Genomic DNA, 16,665 nt, shown 5'->3' on the forward strand with positions numbered 1-16,665 from the left:
GAGCTCAAGGCCCTCACCTCAGCTCCTCCCCAGGCTCCTTGACAACTCTAGGCAGGTCACCCCACCTCCCTGGGCTCCAATTTTTTCACTCGGAAAATGCAAATGACGGTGGCCAGGCTGTGACCTCAGGGATTGTCACAACCAGTGGAAAGGGATTTTGACAAGGGATTTTGACAAAGCCAGAAGAGGGCTTTAATTTCATACGGGTGGGTTTCTTCAGCCTTCCCACCCCATCCCAACCTGGAAAACCCTGATTCTAGGGCACAGGCTCAGGATGAAGAAAAAGCTGACAGATCCTTCAGGAGCTGGCTGGGTCACAAGCTAACTAGGTCACCCACGAGATTTAATTCAACAACCCCCGGACTAGAATATGAGGCCGAGTGAAATCAAAGTGGGCGAGCTGAAAAAGAGCAAGAAATTCCAAACACATGCCGCTGAGAACTGTGGAATGAGCAGAGGCTTCAGGGATAGGCAGTGCTGCAGGCCTCCACTGCTTTCTGGACAAGCCTCAGTTTCCTCACCTGTAGAATAGGGCCAGTGCGACGGACTTCCTAGCCAGTGACTTGCATTAGATAACCTATGTGAAACTCCTGATACAGGGCCAGGCACATAAATTCAACTATTCATTTTATGAAGCACCTGTCAGGTTCCAGGCCCTAGAGACAGAGCAGACAAGAAAAGGGACACAACCGTGCCCTGAAGCGCTGACATCCAAGTGACCAATGCTGTTATCCATCAGGGTGTCAGGAGAGGTGGCACTCAAGATGGGCCTTTGAAGCACAGGTGGAATTTCCAAAGCAAAAAAAAGTGTGGCGGGAATATAATCCCTTTAGGGAAATGTTTGGCAGCTTCTCCTAAATCTAATCATTCATGCAGCCAATGAGCCAGCAATCGTATCTACTCATATTTATATGTATAATATAAATGAGCACTAATGTCCACTAAAAGACATGTACGCAAATGTTCAGAAGAGCTTTATTCCTAATAGCCAAACACTGAACTCAGCCCAGATGTCCAGCAGCAGCAGAATGGGTAAATGAATGCAGAACTACACAAACAATGACACAGTGGAATAGTGCAGAGCAATGAAAAAGAGCAAATCATCAAAATACCCAACCACATGGGGGAATCTCACAGGTAATGTGAGTGAAAGAAGCCACACACAAAAGACTGACTGTATGACTCTGGTTGTGTGAAGCTCAAAACCAGACAAAACTAATCTATGGGGGCTCCCCTGGTGGCGCAGTGGTTGAGGGTCCGCCTGCTGATGCAGGGGACGCGGGTTCGTGTCCCGGTCCGGGAGGATCCCACATGCCGCGGAGCGGCTGGGCCTGTGAGCCATGGCCGCTGAGCCTGCGCGTCCGGAGCCTATGCTCTGCAACGGGAGAGGCCACAACAGTGAGAGGCCCGCGTACTGAAAAAAAAAAAACAAAAACAAAACTATGCTTTTAGAAATCAGGCTACCAATTAGCCTTGGGGACGGAGGGATGTGGACTGGGAGGGGCTCAAGAGAATGTTCTAGGGAACTGAAAATATTCTGTATCTTAATTTATAAAAGCTCATCAAGTAATGCCCTCGAAATTTGTGTACTTTACCGTGTATAAGTTATACTTCAATTATTTTTTATGTAAAGAAAAGGCAGACAGAGCATTCTTCAGGGGCTGAGGGGACATCAGAAGCAGAGGTTAGCAGATTGGACACTGCAAGGGGTGTGGTCAGGGAATGACCCTGGGGAACTGGACTGGAGCTGGCAGGGGCTGGAGGGAGGGCTGGAGTTGAGGTGCACGAGATGGGTACCAAGGCAAGGCCACCCTGGGAGCCCTGGGGCTCCTGCCTCCTTCTCCCAGACCCCTCCTGCCATGCATCCCTCCTGCCCACAGCAAATGGTGCGAGTGAGGTCATCTCCCCTCCCTGCTGGACTGGCCCCCTGTCCACACCCTCCCTCAGCCACCATGCTGGATTGCAATCCTGGAGCTGAATTTCCTGGGCTTTGGGGGCTTTCCTCCTGAGGAGGAATCAAGTGAAGCCACAGTCCCCCGGCCTCAGGCCGGCAGAGTCCAGCTGGGCACCTCTCCCCACTCCCGTGCTCTATGCTCATAGCATCATGGAGGACACCTGGTTCTGCCTCCTACGCTGCACCTGCCACATCCACCTTTCCACCCACCCCCAAAGGGAGCACCTGAACACCTGTCACTCCCAGGATAACCGCTCCAATTAGGTAGGGCCCTGCCACCTCCTGCTTCCCAGCACCCAGCACCCCAGCCTTCACTGCCACGACTCCTTGTGGAGGGAGAGCCCCCTGGACGTGCACAGACACGGCCCAGGAAGCGGCTCAGAAACCTCACACCCCACCAGCCACCAGTGAGACATGACACGAGCCCACTCGCTCCTCTGGGCAGCTCCTGAGCTGAGGCCCAGGGGCCAGCCCGGCCCTACCTCCCACGATCCACTACACGAGGCTGCACGGGGGCCAAGTCAGAATCAGCCACAGGACCTCCTCTGGGGCCACGGTCCCGGCCACGGGGCGCCACCGAGTCCAGCCGTCACCCCTTGCTGGCAAGAGTACAAGAAATTATAAACAGGCTTGCCCTTTGCCCCAGCACGTGTCTGCAGGAATTCACCCTACAGAGACCTGCGGAGTGGCCAATCACAAAGTTACCCATCGCAGCTCTTTGTTAAAGCACGAGATCAGGAACTACCAAGTGTCCGTCCTGAGGAGACAGGAAGCAGGCAGTCCTGAGGACCACACAAAGCCCTTCTGCGCCGACAGAGGCGAACCCCAAGAGCACTGCGAGCTCACCCAGCAGGGGCTGCGGATGTGTGAAAATGGAGGGGGAGAACACACGTGTGCAGCCCCCCCCACGTGCTGGTGAATGTTGCCTGGAGTGTGTGACACGGCAGCCACGCCCAGGCCGAGAGCTCTCTGGAAGGCACGCAGGGAGCAGTGGCTGCCTCCAGGCTGTACTCCAGGGGCTGGGGTACGTCCTCTGGCTCCTTTGAACACCCAGGGGAAGGTCTGAGGCACTCACACAGTAATGCTGTCACTAAAAAGGAGGCCGTGCCTACGGTGCTCCAGGTCCCCCAGCGGCCAGACAAAAGGCTCATTCCGGAGAGAGAAGCATCTTTAAAGGAGACCCTGTCAAGTCCCCAAACACACACACCCTCTCTCCCCCACCACCAACTGAAATGCTTGAGAGAAGGGTCAGGACTCAAGGCCGGGAGAGCCCAGCACAGGCGGTGGGGGAGCCCCAGTCTGATGTTGGGAGGCGAGAGGAGGGGGTCCTGGTCCAGGCTGAGCGGCCAGGCCCAGGTGGGAATGGGGGCAGGGAAGGCAGGTGAGGGGGCTACTCTCCTCTTACTGAGTTTGTTGTACTTTCCTAATTGATTTTGTCACCGGGATACTTAGGACCGTCTTAGAAACCACTTAAGCAATTTAAAATAATCAAAGTACTTAGAAGGCACTTAACGTTTCCTCACACTTCAGGCTTCCCATAAACCCCTTCCAGCTTCGACCCAAGGCCATCCTGCTGTCTAGAGCGACCCCTGTGGGGAAGGCGGCTGCCTGGTCAGGCCCAGCTCCTGCAGCCCCAGGCAGGTGGGAGAGCCAGGCCCCCACAAGCACACCAGGCTCCCTCTCTCTCTCACTCCCCCCCACCCTTCTCTCTCTCTCATCACCTCGCCCCTTCTCTCTCTCTCATCACCTTGCCACCTGTTCAGGCCCCCTGAACAGGTGGCAAGTGGAAAGGTCAACTGGAATATAAAGCAGAATTTTCCTTTTCATTTCCAACATGTCTTGGTCATAAAAATGCTAGTTTAGTAATTCAGGGGAGACCGAAAAGTACACAGTTCAAACCGGGCTTGGCAGGGGGAAGTAAAGTGGGCTTAGCCCTGCGGCCTGTGAGCCCCACCCATGCGGCAGGCACAGCTCCCTCATCCAACTCCTGGTCCCAAGGATGGCAGGCTCCCTGATTTGTCTTTCTGTCTGTATCCAGGCCGGGCACCAAGAGAGGTCCAACCCAGTCCTGCCCTCAATGTGCATATGAACTCTGGGGAGATCCAAGAAGGCCACACGAGAAACCCCATGTACCCCAGGATTTCAGACCTTGGAGGGTCGGGAAAGTCTTGGATGTTGAGTCAGGGCTTGGGGGAGGAGCCCGACTCTGCCCGTCGGGCATCAAGGAGGACATTCCAGGAGGAGGGCATGGCCCAGGCAAAGGCGGGGAGGCCCACGATCAGGGAAGGCCACGGGTGGTCAGCCTGAACCTGAGGGGTAAGCTCCTCGCTCTTTCTGCAGGAAAGGCTCCAGGTAAAGGACCGGGGTCAGAGCCCACCTAATCCAACGCCCTCGGCTCATAGAGAGGGCAGCCAACCCACCCAAGGTCACACAGTGAGTCAGCAGCAGAGCCAGGCCCAGAGCGCAGGTCCCTAAGCTATGGGAGACTTCTGGTAAGGGGACCCTCAGCCTTCCCCAAGGGGGGAGCCGGAGATCACCCTACCATCCCCCACACCTAACTGGGAGGGTCGGGAGGACCCCAGGACCATCACACAGGGGGACTCGGGTACACTCACCAGAGTCATTCCTATGCCCAAAGCCAGCAACCTGCCCCTCCGCCCCACAGAGCCCCCCACCCTTCATGGCCCAGACCACATGCCTCCTCGAAGGCCCCTTGGATACTCTGTCAGCAAGAGATGAGGACAAATATTATTGACCCTACTGTGCGCCCAGCCTGCCACCTGCTTCCCATTCTTATTCTGCATCCACACCCTGAAAGGTGCATGTGATTCTGCCCATTTTATAGATGAGATGGTGAGGTCCAGAGAGGCCCAGTGACCTGGGGCCAGGATCTGAGTGACCTACTGTGTGGCTGCCCCCCCATGGCCAGGCACTCAGCCAATATCGAGTCCCATGCCAGGCACTGCCCTGAGCTCTTTCTGTGTAATCCTCATGTAATCCTCACAAGGCCCTATGAGGTGGGGGCTACAAGGGTCCCCAGTTTTACAGACAAGGAAACTGAGGCACAGAGAGGGGCCTCCCAGGTAATAATGGCAGAGCAGGGGTATGAACCAGGCCATCTGGCCCAGGGCCCACGCTTTGACCACCGAAAGCTACTGCCCCTTAGGGTCCCCGTCTGCCTCCCTCCTGTATCCAGCTCTGTTCATCCTCAGGTCAGGGAGCGGGGAGCAGGGAAATGAAGGGGGAGGAGTTAGAAGAGGTACAGGGGGCTTGGGAGGGGGAGGCCAGAGGCCAGCACGGGGAGAGCCAGGAGAAAGAACTAGCCTCTCACATGGGCTCTACCCTTACATCTCCTCCCCATCACCTCTGTGGCTTCACAAGGACTGGTCAAGAACCACCTACCTATGTTACAGGTGAGGAAACTGAAGGCCTGAGAGGCCCAGTGACTTGCCCAAGGTCACCAGAATCCTGGTAACCCTCCTCCCCCAATACCCTTTGCAGCTAGAAGGAGCAGCTCTGGGTTTTGGAGCCCCCTTGGTCCTCCTCCCCCTGGCCCCAGGGCTGTCTGGGTCCTCCCTCTTGAGCTCCTGGGTCAAGTCAGCAACCAAGCACAGTCCTGCCCCAGGGCCTTTGCACTTGCTGTTCCCTCTACCTGGAAAACTCTTCCTCCAGATATTCGTAGGGCGACCTCCTTCACTCGACTCAAGTTTATGCACAAATGTCCCCCTTCAAAAAGTCCACCTCCAACCATCCTGTCTAAGTTGGCACCCCCACCCACCATGGCTTTCTAGCCACCTCCTTGCTTTGTCCTACAAGGAAGTGCTCTCCCGTGACAATTATACGTTTATGTGTTTTACCTGTTCACTGCCTGCCTTCCCTTCAAACGTGGAAGCCTACAAGGGCCAGGCCTCCATCTGCTTTGTTGCCTGCTTTGTAAGGTTGCTTAGCGTGGCGGCTCTCCACCTGGGGTTGCACGTGAGTATCACCCGGGGAGCCCAGGCCCCATCTCACATCAATCAAATCCAAAATCCTGGGGTGGGGCTCGGATACCCAGGAATTTTAAACTCCCCAGCTGATTCCAATGTGTAGCCAGTTGGAGGCCACAGCTCTAGCAGGGCGAGGCCCGGAGGAGATGTTCAAGACACACTTGGTGAGTGAACGAATGAATGGATTCTTACAGATGGGCCAACCAAGGTCCAGGTGGGGGACAGCGAGCCAGAAACCAGCAGTCATGACCTTGAGCTTCCCCAGGCTCAGCCCCACCTCGGCCCCTCCACAATGTCACACACCTTGCCCAGGGGCCCTGTCAGCCCTATCCAGGCTCCAGGAGCCCACCAGGCCTCCCTCCAGGGCATCTCCAGGAAGTCTACCCAGAGGCCCCCCAAAGGCCTCCACTCTCTCCTTTTCATTCCTAGTAATGAGCCTGTTTGCCAGTCCAGTGATCAGAGCTGAAACCCTGTTGCTTCCACTCCCAAATTTCCCATGTTCAGAGAGGTCCTGCAACCCGAAGGTACACATCAGAGGAAGTGGGCTTGAGAGGGCTGCGGGGTGGGCGGGGGCACTCGCTGGGGAAGCCAGAGGGGACAGGAATACCGGGACACCAAGGAGGACTCAGAGCATCCACCCAGCGGCCAGCTGAGCCTCCCAGCAGGTGTGCAAATACAGACCCAGCCCCAAGGCTCCTCACCACTGGAGGCCCAGGAAGCCAATGCTCCCCAGGTGACTATGATGAGCTGCCAGGCTTGAGAACCACCAGGCGATGCAACCTGTACCCCAGTGCCCCACCCACAGGGAAGGACTTGCCGGAAGCACAGAGAGAATTGGCAACTCAGTGGTCAGGGCTGTTCCCCTCCCCTCACCTCCCTCCCCACTCTGTTTAGATGCTGGTCTGACCCTGGGTCTTGAGGCCCCCTCCCCAGACTCCCACCACGAAGGGACACCTAGGGTTTGGGGGAAAGAGAAATGCTGTAAAAGCAGAGGGAGGGCTGCGTGGTCCTCACCTCAGGAGAACGGGCCCTGACAGTCACCCTCAGCAAGACCACTTCCTACACCTCCTCCGCTCCTCCCCGATCCCCTCTCACACCTTAATGTCTATCCAACCTGTTCTCGTAACACCGGCAACCCCTAAGCACCGCTAAAGGCTTTGCGTACTTTATCGCTGCTGCCTAATGAGTATCATCACACTCCTTCTTACAGATACAGAAACTGAGACTCAGAAAGGCCACACAGTGAGTATTGGGCCAGATCTCACCCAAGACTATCTGATGACCAAGAGAGAGGAGAGCAGAGGGATAAAAAGGGTAGATCCAGGGTCAAACAGCCTGGGTTCATATCCCAGCTCCACCACTTACTAGCTGTGTGACCTTGAGGAATTTGCTTAGCCTCTCTGAGCCTCAGTTCTCCGTCTGTAAAATGGGGATAACCACTGTACACCTACCCCTGGGGGTTGCTGTGAGGACTGGGGCAGACCCTGACACAGGACACATGCCATGTAAATGCTGCGATTATTCTACCCCAACGACCTCTTCAGGAGGGTCCCTCATTCACCCCCGAACATGCACTGAGTGAGCCTTCTTGGGACAAATCTCTAACAACAGCCAATAGTGGGACATGGGGATACCCTTTAACGGGGAACAAAGCATTAAGCGAAAAGAATTCCGTAAGTCAGCAAGGGGCTGGAGGTATTTGGGAGGAGGAAACAGGTGGCCCAGGGGTCACCAAAGTGGTGGGCACTGGTGGCCAGTGGCTGGACCCCATGGTAAAGTGAGCTTACCTACACTTATCCCCACAGCCAGGAGCTCATGCAGGCTCTGCAGACGGGGGCCACCCTGCTGTCATTGCAGAGTTTGGGGAGACATGGGGGCTGCAAATGGCTCACTCTCCGTGAGTCCCTTCAGCCATGATTTCCTGAGGGCCCCCCATGGACCTGGCATCTGTTGGGATCCTACAGGCGCAACTTAGAGGCCAGCAGGGGTCAGCTGATGGTCTCTGTCTCATCTACTTAATTCCAAGGGCATAGCTCAAGAGCAGTGCTAGACAATATGTAAATGAACAGGCATGGCTGCGCTCCCATAAAACTTTACAGACACTGAAATTTGAATTTCATATAATTTTCCTGTGTCATGACATATTGCTTTTAATTTTTTTTCAACCATTTAAAACACGGAGACCATTCTCAGCTCATGGGCCGTACAAAAACAGGCAGCAGCCCAGAGGGGAAGCCAAGAGAAACATGAAAACAAACAAAGAAATACGGACATGACTACAAACTGTGGTGAGGGTCATGAAGGGGAAGATGGGAAAATAATATAGAATAACTGGGGGATGGAGGGTGGTTCTCTGAAGAGCGTCCACTTAAACTTTAGGTTGAATGAGAAGGATGCAGCCTCAAGGAGTAGGAGGAGAACATTCCAATAGAGACGGGACAGCAGGTGCAAAGGCCCTGTGGTGGGCAAACAGCACAGTGTCTTCAAGGAACATAAAGAAAACAGTAGGACTGGTACGGAGTGCACCCAGGAGAGGCAAAACGATGTGGTCAGAGCACCAGGTAGCACAGGGCCTGTCAGACTGGCAAGCATTTTGGAAGTTTGCGTTTTAATCTAAGAGCAATGCAAAGTCAAGAACAAGTTTAAGCAGGGTGGGGAGCAGGTTGGATTTGGCTTTTAGCAAGGTCGCTCTGTTAGCTGAGCAAAGGCTGGGCTGTGGAAAGGCCTGTCTGGAAGCAGGGAGAGGAGAGAGGTTTCTGCCGGATCCGGGTGAGAGCGCACAAGGTGGGGGTTGAGGGGACTCCAGCACGAGGACGTGTCCTAAAGGAGAGCCTGCAGGATCTGCAGATGGTAGAAAGGCAGAGGTCAAAAATGCCACCACGTCTCTTGGCCTGGGCGCTGCAAGCACAGAGCTGTCTTCAAGGAAGACAGGCAGGCTGTGTGAGAGTGGGTGGACCCTCTTGAAAGTTCCTCCTGGTTGTGCAGTGAAAACACTTTCAAGCAGAACATGGGGTATCAGCTGAGCCACAGAGGTTCCCCAGGAGCCCTGGGCCTGGCACTGAGGGGCAGACAAGCCAAGCACCTGGCAGGCAGCTTTCTCTAAAAGGCACCACAGACCCTTACCAGCACTCACAGCCCCGCGAGGGACAAGCCCTCACAGGCCAGGCTGACGTGGCACAGAGAGCCAATGTCGCCCACCAGTGTCCCTGGCCCGGCCTCTCCTAGGAAGCTGGGCACCTGCCCTCCACCTGCTGGCTGGCATCCCCTCTCCCACCTGCCCCTTCCTGCCCTCTCTCCACTCCACCCCAGTCTTAGTGCTCAAACCCCACTGTGGTGACGGCCAGAAAACCCTCATTACCTGCAAGTTAAGTTGGCCACTCAGTCTCCACACCACAGGGAGACACCTGAGGCCCAGCAGATGGTCGGTCCTCTCCAGGATCAGCCTCAAAGGTCACCATCTGTCCCTGCCCACCCGGCCCAGCCTCTTCCACATCAACGGAGCCTCTCATGCTGACTTAAGGCCCAGCTACAAGCTGTGCAATGACATTTTCTGCAGGCTGACTGTGTGCCAGGCACCAGGCTAGGCCTTTTCTGGACATTAACCCTTAATTCCCACACCAGGCCTAGGAGACCACTGTCATCCCCTTTTTACAAAGGAGGAAACCGACGCACAAACAGGCTAAACGATTTGCCAAGGTGGCGAAAGCTGTCTGGCTCCAGTCTCCAGATGCTTACCCACCATGCTAGGCCACATTCCCATCTTCAAGCCTCAGTTTTTGTTGTTGTTGTTGTTTTTTCTCCACTGCAAAATTAATGAGGGACTCAATGCAATGATTTCTGGATCCTTCTGAGCTCTTACAGGTCAAGGATTGGAAAACTGTTTCCTTCCAGGGCACTTACTATGTTCTTTTTCCCCCCAACAATAACTGCTCTCAGGAAAAGATATTACTGACTCGTTCATACTATGGTGTAAGTGACTGGTATGGTGAGTAGATATGGTGGATATGGTGAGGTAACTCTGGTGGCACAGCGATTCAAACTCAGATCTGACTGGCTTCAGAACCTGGGCTGTCCCCACGACACAGCATTGTAGAGGTCACATCCTCTGCGTTAGGCTCTCCTCTGAAAAGTATTCTTTAGCTCCATCAATATTCCCTTGACTAGGAGAATGGAGCCAAAATGAAGATGAAGGAGTGGGTGGGAACAGGGGAGTAAAGGATATGAGCTGTCAGACCCACAACTTCCCGAAGTCAGGGCTTCTGATCCCTAATGACGGCCTGGGTTTGAGGCCCCACTTCCAACCCAGTTGCTTTGGGCAGGCAGTCTGGAAGGAGTCAGTTCTGGGAGCTGGGACCTGACTCCCAGCCCTGGCCCGTCCCTTAATCAGGGCTCAGTTTCCACAACTGTACGACAGGAAGTTGGCCCCTCCCAGCTCTGGCAGGTGTGAGTTTTGCTCATACCCTAGCCTTGACAGAACCCCATCAGCATTCTCCAGGCAGGAAATTACCCCACGTGCCCCCAAACCCAGAGCTCCTCTCTAAGCTTTGCACAGGAAATCCACCTCACGGAGGAAAGAGAGCTGTAATCACAGCCTCTGGGGGAAGTTCCCAGCAGACCCCACTAATAGCCTTGGCAGGGAGCGGGGCTGGGGCGCAGCAATGCCCTTTGAAACAGACACCTGACACCGCAGCTCCCCTGGCCCCCAAGATGCCCCTCCCTCATCCTTCCCTGCCTGAAGCTCTGCACCTGACCTCCCTCCTCAAAGTTCAACCTTTTTGTCTCTGTAAATGGCTTTTCAGTTTCTGGCCCAGCCTCTCATTTCTACCAGTTTAATTATTGAGGAGCCCTCTTGTCGCCAGCCTGGAACATTAACGCTCTTAAAAGGGACCCAGGGACTTCGGACCATAGCCAGCTGTCTCCTTCTGCCTCTCTCCCCATCTCCCCCACCACCCGTCCCCTTTCCTTTCCCAACAGGCCCCTTCCGTCCCCCTTCCTTCTCCCCTCCCTAGGCCTCTACCTCCCAGTCCCATCTTGCTCTCGGGGCAGGACAAAACCCAGGCCACGCCACATTCATATGTGACCAGATGGGCAGCTGAAGAGCCCTCGGCTGGTGAGGCCCTTTGGCCCCAGACCCCCTCACCCCACCAGCGACCTTCCCCATCCTGGGAGAGGTCAGCACAGCAGTCACAGCCCACTGCTGTGTGGGGCTTCCAAGAACCCGCTTCAAGGCCTCATGCTGACAGCGACCTTTCTTAGAGCCTTGGCCATGTGTCTGGTGACACCTCTCAGCTCCTTTGATCTTTTCCACCTCCCTATAAAGTGCGTACTGGTTCCCCTCTGGGACATGGTGGGGAAGGACCCTTACCAATGTCATAGCCCCAAGGGCCCAATCACGTTGTTTTATCATCTTTATAAAACACTTTTTAAAAGACACAGACTCACCAAGGTGTTTAATACAAAGCTCAGAAAAGGACACTGCAGCAGCCCCACCTGTAGTCTGGTCTTCTCAAAGGCTGGGGGGCTGTGCCCCACTCAGCAGGATGACCCAGGTCGCCTCACCTCCCAAGCCCAGGGAAGGCAGGCTGAATTGGTGACACAGCTCACCGAAGCCATCACTAGGCCCTGGGACCACAGAGCCTTGCTCCCCCTCCCCTCTGGGTCTCTACTCCTCACTGCAGAATTGGGCAGGTGGAGGGACTGGACCAGTTTCCCATTCCCCAACCATCCCACCAACGAATGTCCACAAGCAACACTGCTCCCCAGCGGTTGTTCAAATTGCCCGCTACAAAGGCAAAGTCTCCTTCAAGTCTCCGGCTTCAGCGTGATTTTGCATCCTTCAGAATGCATCCATTTGTTTTTAAATTAAAATAATGTTTTCATCTGGATCATCAAGCAAAACCAACACTACAGGAAGAAGGCCCCAAGGCAAGGACTGCAGAGCACACGTGGCCCAGACCAGCCTATGGCAAAGTTCCAACCCCGCCCCTGCTGTGACAGGACAACTCAACCACCTTTCTTTCCCACCTACCCTCACAGCCAACACAGAGACATTCGCACCGTTCATCCCCACTTCTACCCCGGCCCCCAGAAATGCCCCCCAAGTACTGATGCATCATGGGATTGGGCAAACGTGTTCCAGAAAGGGTCCAGGAGAGACAGCTCCAGCCTCAGCGCTTCCCATCCTGCATGAGGCCAAACAGCCTCTCTCTGTCCACTCCCTAACTCTGGAGCCTTTGAGGAGGCAAGGGGCCAATTCCAGAGGCCAAGAATCTAACACCAGAGTGAAGAAGGGACCCAGAGGCTCCATTTGTGCCACCTTCCTCCTCCCTCACCCTCTTCTCTCTCCCTCTCTCTCTGTCTTTCTGTCTCTCTCTGTATCTCTCTCTCTGTCTCTCTCTCTCTCTCTGTCTCTCTCTCTCTCTCTCTCACACACACACACACACACACACACACACACACACGCACACACAGCAAACGAGGAGGCTCCCAGAGAGAAGCAGGCACATAATTATTGGTAAAATGCTTGTAATGTTTTTCTCTCTACCCAGTAGCTTTCAGTAGTTTTAGCAGCTTAGCGAAGCACTTGGCTCCAATTGAATTGCAAATCAGCAGCTCCTGCCCCAGGAAGAGAGGAAGGGAGGCGGCAAGGAGGGGGCAGGGAGGGATTCCAGAAGGAAGGGGAGAAAGGTGTGCAAGGAAGAGGGGCAGAAGGAAGGTAATGAGCCAGGGAGGCTAAGCTCAGGGCCAAGGGCACCAGAAACAGGGACTGCCCGCTCCTCCAGGCCTTTTCCCGTCCTCATCTCCGTTCACTGCGGTAGCCAACACCTCATCCAAAAAATCAGGACACATTTTCTAACTATAATCCTGAGGTGGAGCGGAAGGGCCATGCGGGGCTTTCTCAGCTACCCGGGAGAAAAACAGATCTTTCTTGGCAATTGCAATTATTGAAAAACAATGTCAAAACAAAAGTCTTGCTTTTTCTCCCTGGCAATCTCCAACATTCACATTCCCATTCTATGTTTATCTTTTAATCTGTCTACCTTTCTATCTACCTAAATTTCTATTCGTCCATCTGTCTGGGTTTTTTATATTTCTGTCTGCCCATCTCCTCCTCCTTTCTGTTGTTCGCCAGTACTTCCTTTCCCCTCCCGGTTCAGAATTCCCCGCAGAGGAGCAGAGTCGATCAAGGAGCTGCCTGCAGCAGGTGCTGTTTCAGCACCATGGTCAGCACCACGGAGCTGGGTCCCTCCTCACCACAGGTCAGCCCCAAATTCTCAGAGATTGCTCGGGGAGCTGGGAAACACACTCTCTCACTCGGATTCAGGAGGAGAAGAAGAGAAAGGAGCTGGGCAGGCACTAACCTTGAAGAGACGAAGGATGTTGGCCACCATGATGGAGACCGAACTCCCTGAAGCACCGATGACACCCACCACGCGCTCAGGTTTAGTGATGATGGGCGGGCCGCCGCTGCCGCAGCGGACCTCCGTGCCATCCTTCTCAATGAGCGCCTGCACAAAGGTCAGCGACTGCTCCAGGGCATGGGTGTCCCTGGAGCAGGTGTCCAGTATGCGGGCGCCCAACGTGATGTTGGGCAGCAGGTCCGGGTCATTGTTAATGCGATCTAGAGCAAAGAGCATGGCCTCCAGGCGGTGGATGCCCTTTTCCTTCTTGAGTTCTCCGCAGGCCTTGCCCTCTGAGCCCCGGCCGTGCACCGGGAACAGGCCTCCCAGAGTGATGTCACCATCTATGCGGATGGAATTCATTTGAGGGTGGCCTTTGGGCTTCCCCAGGGAGGAAGGCACCCAGGGCCCAGACAGGCTGAGGAGCAGGCAAAGGAGCAGCCGGGCCCACCACCAGCCCCAGCCCCTCTTCCCAGGCATCTCGGAAATCCCTAGAGACCCATGAATGGCAGGCCTCCCTCCTAGCCGTGTGGGCCCCTGGCCCACAGCCTGGGGGAGCAGGGGCAGAGCAGCCCCCACAAGTCTCTCCAGTGCAGCTTCAGCAGCAGGGCGGCTGATGGCAGCCAACAGGCTGAACCATGCTGGTGTTCCTCGCCCCGCAGGCAACGCTCAGTTACGGGCACAGGCCATGCTCCCAGACGGCAGGGAGTGCCTGGGGTGCAGCAAAGCTCTGGGCTTGGTCCCCACGTCCTGCAGGCCTGTTCTTGGTGGATGACTGTGAAAGGAGGAGAGTGCTCCTAGCTTGGCAGGTCTTGGCATCAAGGGGAAAACAGCTCCAATGCTCTCCTCTTACCAACCTTAAAGAGAGAGAGAGAGAGAATCAAGGAGAAGCCCAAAGAAGACATTAGCAATTCGGATCTCTCATCAGGAGCCTGAGAGCAGGAGATGCTGGAGGTTATAGCCAAAGACTCCACAAATCTCCTGAGCTTGGTTTCCTCCCAGCTGCTGCTCAACTTTGGTCCAAATGGGAGAATTTGAGGCAGAAATTGGGTGGTGTCTGAAGATTTCTTAAGGCCTGTGCCCACTACCATCAGACCCGAGGCCTCAGAGAGCTCTCTCCCCAGGCAACAGCCTGGGAGGCTTGGGCAGAGGAGAGGCCCCTCTCAACACTCACCCACAGGAAGGAGCAGGCAGAAACCGGTCCCACAGGGCACAGCTCATTTCAGAGACGAGGAAACCAAGGCCCAGAGCAGGAGAGCACCTGACCCGAGTCACACAGCAGGCAAGCAGCAGAACGCTGCCTGGAACCCAGCTTTCTGGCTCCCAGCTCTGGAACCAGACACACTTGGGCTCCTTGAGGACTCAGAGACAAGGAAAGCCAACGAGGCCCAGGAGAAGAAGTCTGGCTGAGAGCTGCTCAGCCTGAAGGCCAGGGAGAAGCTGGGGCTGCCGGGGCTTTGGGGTTCTCCTGCTGAACTGGGGAGGGCTAGGTGGACCCTCCCATTTCCACCCCAGCTGCTCTGCCCCGGCCGGCGGGTGGTGGGGGAGGGGGGCGGGCGGTCAACCCAACCGAGGCTCATTTTCTCTTGCTGGGCGTCCCTCCCCTCCCCTCCCCTCCCCTCCCCCTCTCTAAGGGTCTTTCTCTCTTAGTTTCCTTTGCTCCTTCTCTCTTCCCCACTTCCTCCCTCTTCGAGTGGGGCTTGGGTTCTGGCCTGAGCTAGTGCACGTTATGATGACGGTCGTTATTATTGTTGTTGTGATTAAATATTTATCTGCAAGGGTGGAGGAGGGAGTACCAGCTCTTCCTCATTCTCATGGCTAATTTGGGCTAATTTCCCCAGGACTTCCTTGTGTGGGCCCAGCCTTCCCTTACCACCAGCAACCTCCCTGCCCTCGAGACTCAGGAGGCCCCAGGGAGAAAGGCGGAAAGCTGAGCCAGGGCTTGGCTAGGGGGCGACCCCAAGGCCCCCTTCCCCATGGGTTTGTCAAATGAAGACCAGCAGCCACTCACCCGTTCTGTGCCTCAGTTTCCCTAGCCATTTGGAAGAAGAGCTTGTGTTTGGGTTGGGAGGTGTCCCTGGAAATATGGTCCCTCTATCAAGACCAAGTGGTGGTCTCAGAACCACCCATCCCCCACCCCACAGAGGCCCTGACTGCTCCAGGTCTGCACAAGGGGTAGAGGAGGAGAGGGGGCACACCCCAGGATCCAACCTCAGCTCCCGGGTTTCTTTTAAACCCTCACCTCACATCTTACCCCCGCATCAGAATGCTCCCTCCTCCGTTTAGCTCCTCAGAGGCCAAGAGTATGGCTCTTAATTCTCCTCAGCCCCCTCTGCAGGTGAACCAGTAGCCCAGAGGGACCACATAACTCTGCCGAAGTCAAACAGCAAGTCAAGGCGGGTGAGGACTCAAAGCCAGCCCCAGTCACACTGAGAGAGCCTGGGGAAGCTGGCGGGAAGCCAGGACTCAGTGACCTAGGGCTGGTGTAGTGCTTTGGGGAAGGCTTAAGAGCTGTTAAAATACAAGAGCGGGGCAGCTACACCTGTGTGGACCCCTCATCAGCACTCACCCCTTTGTGTGAGTGAGTTATCAGATCTCTCTCCCAGGGGGCCGTGGGGAGTGAGGGGATGGGGGATACTAGCTGCTGAGGCCAGTTCTAGGGGATTCAGAAGAGAAACAGCAGAAGCCTCAGACCACCCTGCAGTCCTGCTGCTGCCCTGCTGGAGGCCACACCTGTCCCCTAGGGAGTCCTCAGTTTCAACATCTGTAAAATGGATGGGCTGGAATAAGACCCAGTCTGGAGGCCATCCTGTCCCTGTGGGAGCATTTCAGTTGTCACAATGATGAGAGTCACCTACTAGCTTGCATCCAGGCAGGGTCAGAGATGGCATGGGCAAGACAGCCCGCACAATGAAACACTGTCTTGTCCAAACGCCAATTGTGCCCCATGGAGAAATAACAGCGAAGGACAACGTAGCGCTGTGTGCCAGCCACCACGCAGCTGCTTCTCAGGTGACACTCACATCCCTACGAGCCAGCTGGGATTTTTATCCCCATCACACAGATGACGAAGCTGAGGCACCAAACGTCAAACAGTGACACAGCCCAGGGACACGGAGCTTGGGCAGGCCGCCCGGGCCCTGACCACCCCACCACGCTGGCCCCGACGGTCTCTCAGGCCCTGCCCAGTTCCCGCATCCTAGGAAGTCAGGCTTGGTTTTCTTGAATTTCAAATGGAGGGATTTCTGGCATCAGGACAAGGTGGTGAGCCGAGGCTGCAACAGGGCAGACTCAGGCTGGGAAACCAATGCACAGCAGCTTCTGA

General features: G+C 55.4%; 1 protein-coding gene across 3 annotated transcripts in view; it reads right to left on the minus strand.

Moving 5' to 3' along the window:
* GRM4 (glutamate metabotropic receptor 4) overlaps nucleotides 1-13,820 on the minus strand; it is a 98,388-nt gene extending 84,568 nt beyond the window's left edge. For all 3 annotated transcript variants that reach the window (XM_060164135.1, XM_060164134.1, XM_060164133.1), the window contains exon 1: nucleotides 13,302-13,820. In XM_060164135.1, coding sequence (XP_060020118.1) covers nucleotides 13,302-13,820 — 519 coding nt within the window. The remainder of the gene's footprint in view (nucleotides 1-13,301) is intronic.
* Nucleotides 13,821-16,665: the final 2,845 nt, after the last annotated feature.

Source organism: Lagenorhynchus albirostris, chromosome 10, assembly GCF_949774975.1.
Source record: "Lagenorhynchus albirostris chromosome 10, mLagAlb1.1, whole genome shotgun sequence".
NCBI classification, from domain to species: Eukaryota; Metazoa; Chordata; class Mammalia; order Artiodactyla; family Delphinidae; genus Lagenorhynchus; species Lagenorhynchus albirostris.